The 9,203-nt window shown below is 33.4% G+C and overlaps 2 protein-coding genes across 2 annotated transcripts; both read right to left on the bottom strand.

Moving 5' to 3' along the window:
• Positions 1 to 1,997: 1,997 nt before the first annotated feature.
• Positions 1,998 to 5,571, bottom strand: LOC143073781 (uncharacterized). Its single transcript, XM_076249537.1, has 2 exons — positions 5,554 to 5,571; positions 1,998 to 3,236 (listed from the first exon to the last, which is right to left on the bottom strand). The coding sequence occupies exons 1-2, from the start codon at positions 5,569 to 5,571 to the stop codon at positions 2,121 to 2,123; spliced, it is 1,134 nt and encodes a 377-aa protein (XP_076105652.1). The 3' UTR covers positions 1,998 to 2,120.
• Positions 5,572 to 5,581: 10 nt separating this feature from the next.
• Positions 5,582 to 8,992, bottom strand: LOC143073780 (uncharacterized). The gene is made up of 2 exons (XM_076249536.1): positions 8,829 to 8,992; positions 5,582 to 6,506 (listed from the first exon to the last, which is right to left on the bottom strand). The coding sequence occupies exon 2, from the start codon at positions 6,491 to 6,493 to the stop codon at positions 5,582 to 5,584; it is 912 nt and encodes a 303-aa protein (XP_076105651.1). The 5' UTR covers positions 6,494 to 6,506; positions 8,829 to 8,992.
• Positions 8,993 to 9,203: the final 211 nt, after the last annotated feature.

Here is a 9,203-nt window from a genome sequence, read left to right as displayed (position 1 = left end):
AGTAAAACAATTCGATTTTTTTCTCACTAATTAAGAGCTTCCTAGAGTTTTGATACACATGTATAGCTAAATTGTACATTAAAGTCATAAGAAACCTCAAATCAAAAAAAATAATGCATATGTTTATTTATAACTCAATGGATAGTTTTCATTATAAAACTTATGTACATATACTCTTTTTCTGAAGAAAATTCTTTAATATATTCATATTAAGGCGAAGTGTACGTAATTGCACGCCTCTAGCGGAATACGGGATTAAAAACGTTCGTCGTTAGTTACGCAAGTTATCTCCCTTACTCCAAGAAAGGACACACGGAAGAGAAACTACTTTCTGCGGTCTATAATGAATCCAACAAGCACGCCTGTGCTGTGTTAAACCTCATAGAAATTATCTAAATAACTCCAATTAGAAATAACAGCATTCTGTACGTTGTTCTGTGTGCAGCCTGACTTAAAAACACTATTTTTTGGGGTTTTTTTTAGACGCGTAAGAGAAGGCATTTCGTGTTCGGATATCAACAGAAAGAAAAAACGCCTCACAACAAAATTATAAACAAATAAACAAATAAACATGTAACAATTTTTCTTCTATTGATATCAAATTAATTAAAATGAAACCTGAATTTACCCAATAATATCGTTTTAAAAAGCCGTAGTCTTGAACGAAAAACACAGTACTCAACGTAAAGTTTTATAGGGCAACGTCGGCAGTTTTCGACCACTTAACGGTAAATTCGATTGTGACGTCAGAGAAAAAACAATGGTCATCTTCACGTTACAAGTGGACATCTTTACATATTGGACATTATTTTCGTCGAAGAAACAATACTTAATTTTTGATAATTGCATTAGTAATGACTATTTTGACGTTGTTAAATATTCGGGTATTTTCGACCATGTTCGGGTATTTTCGACCACGGTCGGACATTTTCGACCACTTTCTAATTTCCTTCTGTCATATCACTGATAACATTATATTATGGTTCGACCCCAGAATCAATTGTTCATGAAGTGTTTAACTTTGATAATTATTTTGCCATCGTAAGTGGAGATAAACTTCTCAAAGTGATACCGTTTCGGTATTCACACGAACGTTACAAGTTTTGATCAGCAACAGATATTATTCAGGCATGCAGGCTTTAAAAAAAATCAATGCTGTGTTTCTGAAAATTTCGAATTACCTGTTTTAAGCGGATTTCACAAGAAAAAATGAACCTCTACAACTGCTTGCACGGGGCTTGTGAATACTTGTGCGAATTTAAATTAATTGTCGTGACCTGTATTGATAAGATCAAATTGTCAGATGAATAAAGTAAGTGTTTCTTTGTGTGAATAATTATAGTGGTGCACGTGATATTGTTCATTCAGTGTGCCCTTTTACGGTCCATATAATTGATTGATAAAGAACACGCGCTTGAATATGCATTGAACACAAGAAGGCTTATATTATAGGACTAACATTATGCTATCCCCCTCAAACAAATAAAAATAAAATAGTTTCTCCCTAAAGTTACGGCAAGTAATTATTTAAGACAAAAATGTATTTATCAGAAAAACGATTATAACAAATTGCCGATGCCACGCTGAATTTATCATTTTTCAAAATGTTCTGTATTCTAAGATAAAATACGGGACAATTAAACTAAAAAATACGACGACAGTCCACACATACCCAACACAGAAAACTAAGAGTAAGCAACACAAACCCCACAAAGAACTAAAGACTGGACATCACTAACCCTACAAAAACTAAAGATTGTGCAACACGAAACCCACAAAAAACTAGACTGTGCAACACGAACCCCACAAAAACATAAGACTGCAACACGAATCCCACAAAAAACTAAAGATTGATCAACACGAGCCCCACAAAAACTAGACTGCAACAAGAACCACACAAAAAAAACTAAAGACTGCAACACACACCCGTACCAAAGACTAATGACTCCCCAAAAAAATGTGTTCCAACTATCGAAAATAACAACAGATAATGCATCACAGTATACATGTAGCAATATTATTTCTTTTAAATCATTGCACTGTAGTAATAAATATATAGAATTTGTAACAAGTCATACATTCATTTTGAAAATTTTGTCACATAATATATCTGACGGTTTTTAGAGGCAATCATCACACTCATATGGAAAGCTAACGATGTCGTCAATATGCACACAAGAAAAGTCAACACCAGAGCATTTTGCATGATAAAAGGAGGAGCAAATCTCGCAACATATATAAACATCGTCTGTTTCAAGTAAACACTTGGAACAAAGCCTGGAAGTAGTCGATTTCTCCGATTTCTTTTGTTTTTTGGATAATTTACGTTTCTTATTTTCTTCCATTCTTTTCTTTTTCTCGTTTTTTTTCTCTTCCTTTTTAGCATTTTCCTCTTCCTTTAGTTTGCGTTTTAATTCTCTATCAATCTTACGCTTTTCTTTCATTTCCTGTTCATCTTCTTTCTGCTGTTTTCTATTCTCTAAAATTTTTATCATTTCCGATCCCGATACGGCTTTTGGTAGTACAGTGCGAGTTTTCTTTTTCTTGATAGTCTTTTGTTCACTTGGAGTAACAAGTAGGAGTTCAAAAGATGATGAAGGTGCTTTTTCACACGATTGTTTGTTTTCGTCTTTGTGTGGTGTTACATTGACATTGCATGGATTAACTTGTATGATGGTTTCTGGATAAAGACAAGGAGGATGATCATGCAATTTTTCAACTAATGTATGTGATGTTTCACATGAGACAGAGTCAAAAATTTCAGATGGCATTAAAGCAATTTCTGTATCTGCCTCATCAGCAATTTGTACGGGTTCTTGATCTAGATTGTAGGTCCCAGAACTATTGGTAGCTGGACGACTATCAACCTGGGCATCTTTACAATTCATATCGTCGTCATTACCGAGATCCTGGTCTGGTTTTGCCCTGGCAAATACTTCAGATGGCTCGACTTTAGATTTATCTACACTTTCAACTGAAAATGGATAAAGCCCCGTATGACGGAAACCTTTAATTGCTACATCAACTGTTGTTCCTTTTGCCCACGCCGACTTAAATACAGAAGCAAAGGTACCTTTTGTGACAAATTCACCCGGATTTTTGAACTGGTAATCTCTCACTGAATCTCTCCAGTGCTTCTTCAAAGGCCCAAACAGAGTAACATCACAAGGCTGTAATATATGACTTGCATGTTCGAGCAAACAGTACAATATAACATTCTCAGACTTACAAACGGCCTAGCCAAGATCAGATGTGCATTTTGTGTTTCACATGAAGTCAAAAATGAGTATCACCTCAGTGTAAAACTCTTTTGATATTTTGGTTCAAAAATGGTTTAAATTATGAAAAATTGCCATCGTTAGGCTAACACTGGAAGCATTTATATAATTACATGCAGTTTTTGGAAGAAATATTTAATATTTTTATTAAATAAATGGTGTTTAAAAACTGTATAATTTTCTTTAATGGTTGCCTTCAAGACATGGTCACCAGTGTCAGATTTTTGGTCAATGACAAAGACAACAAAATATGTTTAGAATTATTGAATATCAAACATTTTAATTGAAAAAAAAATGACAAGAACATGTTTAACTCACAGTTATTTCAAACAACAGTAGCTTTCTTTGATCATTAATCTTATCTGATAAAACTGTATCTAAACTTATCTACAAATAACAAAACTTCCAAAAAAAACCTTTCTTTTGGTGTATGGAACATTAAAATAACTTGATGCATATTCTTACAATAAACAATCAAACTTAGCAATACAATTTATATGTTTTGTCTACGGACAAGACATTGTATTCATATTTAATGAAATGCATTATTAAAACCTAATTTTGATATAGCTGAAAGTGTTCTCTTGAAAAAAAAACCATACATTTTATCAGGTTTATCTATCAAATGATGCTTAACTTCGAGGAAAATGGAAACAAATACATTTTGATAATGTCTACGGACAAGACATTTTATTGATATTCAATTAAATGTTTTCAAAGATGATTGTTAAAGTTAAGATTAAAAGTTACTAATTAAATTTTAAGCTGTGTTTTTTAAATTTTGGAAAATATAAAAATGTAGCCATAATTCTTTACATATCTCAATAATTTATTGATTAAGCCAAAATGAAGACACATTCTTTTAACTGAAATCCATATATCTGACTGTTTAAAACAATCAAACTATTATTAAAACTCAATTTTGACATAGTTGAATGTGTTCTCTAGAAAAAATAACATACATTTTCCCTATCAAATTAGGCTGAACTCAAGGAAATTGGATACAAATATATTGTGGTAATGTCTACAGACAAGACAATTTCAGTTAAAAAAAAAATCTGTTAGAATTAATTGTGACTATATTTATGTTAGAAATACTGAGTTTTAATTTGAATAGATAACTTTCATCACCTATAAATAAGATTTAAGTTCCACAGCAGACAAATAATTGAATTTAATACTTGTTATGTACAAGTGTCTTGTCCGTAGACACTTCCTCGTCTGCTGTTAATACTGAAATGCAAAAGATAAAGTTAGAGAGAGAGAAGTACTTTTTCTTCATTTGATTTAGTTAATCTTTTAAGGTATGCAGCAACTGGAATTAACAATATTGAAGTAAAATAAGGTATGCTTTTTATGACTGATAATCTGACACTTTTTAAAATCCACTCCTGTAAAGTAATTTTACAAAAATTGAGAACACTTAAATTACCATTTTTTTTATTAAATATAAGATATTTCTAAGTTTAAACAACACATAGGACTAATTAAGACCCATAAAGCCAAGCAATATTGATAAAAAGACATGTCTACGGACAAGACATGTGTCTACGGACAAGACATTCTGACATATTTTTGAATTTTTTCCTCTATTAATAGATGGTAGAAAAAACTGTTAGTAGTGTTTTCATATCTACAAAAGAACAGGAACTTAGCAATGCAACATTAATGTAATTATGCTTCCAGTTTACTAGGGAATGCATGTCTACGGACAAGACATTTTTTCACTTTATTTGTATATCCAACTTTGATGGCATATATCTCCAGCTAGGGTACTGCAATTTTTATAAATGAGGTAGTTTTTGATAATGTATATACTGGAAGAGAAAACAAAACACATAATAGCATAAATTTGATTTATTTTTCTCTTTTATCACTACACTGAGCAAGCTAAAAACAAAAGTACAAAATTGCATAACAAGCGCATAGTATTCAACTTTTTATCATAACTTTGTAACCACTGAAGATTTTTTGTTGCAACAACCAGTAAAAGAAAGATGAATAAATTGTCTATAACAGTGAACCAATAATGTAGTTCAAATTAAGTTCACTTATTAACTATCAATTGATAAAAACAGTGAAATTTTAAATGAAACAACATAACGTGAAATTTTGCCCATTTTCAGCGTGTATTTTAGTGTTTTTTTTCAAAACGGTAACACCTATACAAGATATTTGATATTCATTGTGAAACCCATCATTCTCTTCTTCAGTTCAAAGATGTATTACTTATGTAAAGTTTATCTTCTTGTCTTTACAAGCCTATAACATAGACCCAATATGAAATGCACATCTGATCTTGGCTAGGCCAAAAGCTGAGCTGTTTCCAGACTAATATGACTAGTATGTCCATCCACCAGCAAAATAACCGGTAGCTTTACTTTTCGGTCCTTTATGGCAGTAATAAAATGATCACGCACCCAGGTGTAAAATAGTTCGGAATCCATCCAACCAGTCTTTGTCCGACCAAGTACTGCTTCAGTGAAACCTTCTAGTGGATTAAACCGGAAACGCTCCCCTGGAAATACAAGCATAGGTGGTAAGTAGTGTGCTGTTGCACTCATACATGCAAGAACTGTTATCTGTGATTTGTCAGCTGAACATGTTGAATACACATTCTTACTGCCTTTAGCAGCCAAAATTTTACCAGATTTTGGATCTTGCGGAAAACCACTTTCATCTGCGTTATATATGCGGGAAGCATCTTTCAATATATTTATTCCCTCTTCATAATTTTCCGTTAGGTACTTTGCAAAATCTTCAAACCACCATTTTATTTTTTGCCAAGATATAACTGCGCGTTCCTTACCAAGTTTCTGCGGAGTGCGAGTAGAAATCTCAGGATGGCGTTTCATGAAAGCATATAACCAATCCTTACCCGGCAAATTATCTTTAAATGGGGTTTTCCTACCGTCATGATCCAAAATTGTCTTCACCGTATACAGAAGTTGCTGTCTTGTTTGGCCATAGCCGATTTTTGCCATATCTATGACCCAGTGGACTAGCATTTCTTCCTCACTATCAAATAATACCGGACTAGGTCCTGATCTTGCTTGAAGACTAGATCTGCCATTAAGTTTGTCTATAATAGTAGTTTTTGGTACATTGTATCGTCGTGATGCGGATCGAATTGACATTGACTTATTTTCAACCATTTGTACTGCATTTTTGATATCCTCTAGAGCATAATTTCTGTACTTGTTTCGTTTCCCCATTGTATTTGAAAATCTGAAAGCAGAAAAGGGTGAGGTAAAAACCTGCTTAAACAAGAAATTGTGCCGACGCGATGATACATGTATTCATTGAAACTTAATCCAGGCGTTAACTTAAGGATGTACAAACGAGACGATTGGGGTTAAATGGAAATCACTTATACTTGAAGATATCCTGTTTTTATCGCTTTTTAAATGTATCTATTTCATGTATCAATGCGATTTTATTTTGCACATGTACATACAAATTTAGTAGACCCGATCATTTTGCATTTCCCAGACAAGTTAAATGAAGTAAATTATCATACACAGGATATTTGGAATATTACGGGACAAAGATGAAGCAAATAAAACAGACAGAAAAAACCCCAACCTGTAGCAACTGAGGCATTAAATTAAATACAAACTAGAACACACCCGCGAAATCGCGGGCATTCAGAGCGGAGTTAAAAGTATGTAAAGTGTTGTTAGAAGTTTTATACCTCCTCCTTCATTTCCAAAATTCCCAATTTTTGGTTTTCTATCAATTTCAATATGAACATACATTTAGTATGTTATGAACATTTAAGTAAGGAGCCTGTAGTTCAGTGGTTGTCGTTTGTTTGTGTGTTACATATTTGTTTTTCGTTCCTTTTTTGTACATAAATAAGGCCGCTAGTTTTCTCGTTTGAATTTTTTTACATCGTCATTTAGGGGCCTTTTAAAGCTGAGTATGCGGTATGGGCTTTGCTCGTTGTTGACGGCCGTACGGTGACCTATAGTCTTTAATTTCTGTGTCATTTTGGTCTCTTGTGGAGAGTTGTCTCAACATGGCAATCATACCACATCTTTTTTGAAATCAATGAATTTTGTAAAATATTTAATGAATGGAGAATTTCAGAAAAGGTATCAAAAGTTCACATGAATAATTTTAGCGCTTATCTGTATATTACTATATAAATAAAGTGTATTTACTTTCAATTCTTAGTTTAGTAATCTATCCATGGTGGTCAATTGACATAGTATACAGACCCTCTCCATTTAATAAACTCTGAACAGAATTAAAATACACTTTATTCGTATTTGTTTGTTCAAAGTATACAGAAAAACGCAAACCGGAAGTATAATCTGACTTAAAATTTCGTCCAATGACGGGACAATATCCGGATGACTTTTTTCTCGTTTTTCTCCCAAAATAACTCAATCTGAATAATCATATGAATGGATGACAAATGCGACTATGCACTGTATATATAGGACACAGAGTCGTGTTGATTAATTTATTGTGGAAAGAAGAGAAGCGACACCAAAAATGAGGTCTTCTCGTTTAATAGTATAGATATGATTACACACTTTCGAAAATACTAATATAATATAAACAAACAATGTGGAGAGTTGTCTCATTGGCACTCATACCACACCTTCTTAATTATATTAATACATGTACATTTTTAGAGTAAAAAAAGTGAACAAAAACATTTAAATTTTAACAATCTGGAAGGTGACCCAAGTGCACCACGAGAAAAACAAACACAACAGAGAAAACAGGTAGGAGTTGGTGGACATGGGGTCCCTGGGATAAGGGAGGCGATAATCGGGAGTAACTGGGAGTAAAATAAGGGGGTCGGGTTAAGGGGAATGAGAACAGGGAGTAAAGGGAAGGGATTGTTAGCTCAAGTTGATATTAAAAGAAGGGAAGTGGTGATTGCTACCCCTTGTCAAACCCCTCCCGTCCACCGTCTTTTAGGGAGTATTTTATAAATGTCTTCGGGTTTTCTATTGACACGTAGACAAATTGCTTTGATTTCGCGGAGGTAAAAAATAAGTTTGGACTAAAAAATATCCTTCAAAAGCAGGCTGCATTTTGATCTTGTTGCTCAGATAAAGTTTTGATTTTCTTATTTTCAGCTAGTAAAAAAAAATACAATCACAGTGTATTCGACATTCCAATTGCGATAACATTGTCCTTCTGACTATGACATTGTCTATACAAGGTGCCCGATTTCGTTACGTCATTCATATTGTGACGTCACTGTAGCCTTGAAAAACGTAAACAAAGCGTCCATAGTAACACAAAATATACAAGACTGGTCGAAAATAGGCGAAATACGTGTGAAAGGGATATAAGTTGATTATCGGCAGAATATTTTTTAAAATGCGTCTGATTTATTCATTTATGTGTTCATTTTTATTCCCAGGAATTTAGCGAACAGTGTCATTAGGTTTTCATGCTTGAACAGTAGGTGTTTTTTACTAAAATCATTTGTTGAAAGACAGATATTTTTTAACATATGACGTAATACTTGTTTTTATCATGGGGAGATTTTCCACGACAACCGTTACAAATTATATAACTTACTACTTCTTTCCGTGAATTGCAGCTAACCTAACCTTCCATGACAAATATTTAGTTCTGCAGATCTGCACGCGGAAAGGATGCGGAAACGACGCCTCGCGTGCATGAAATCGCTCCCGAAATGTTTGGTGGTCGAAAACTGCCTCTGGTCGAAAATACCCGACAGTACTCTAATAGGTTACAAATAATTAATGAAAGACGTGTGCATTTAATTGTTTAATTAAAAAGACGTTGAAATGATCGTATTTTGTGCAATTGAAAATTTAAGGACATGATTTATATTCATATAAGAAATCCGACGATACCAAGAGAATAATTTGATCACTAGTGCAAAACTTACCAGTCGGAAGAACAAAGACGGAAAACAAACAAAAATAA

This window comes from Mytilus galloprovincialis, chromosome 4 (genome assembly GCF_965363235.1).
Source record: "Mytilus galloprovincialis chromosome 4, xbMytGall1.hap1.1, whole genome shotgun sequence".
Lineage (NCBI taxonomy): Eukaryota > Metazoa > Mollusca > Bivalvia > Mytilida > Mytilidae > Mytilus > Mytilus galloprovincialis.
Note: the sequence above shows the minus strand (reverse complement) of the source record. Positions and strands in the feature narration are given on the sequence as shown.

What these genes read in the sequence shown, in the direction of transcription:
- LOC143073780 (XM_076249536.1), bottom strand. Translation starts at nt 6,493, where the DNA reads ATGGGGAAACGAAACAAGTACAGAAATTATGCTCTAGAGGATATCAAA.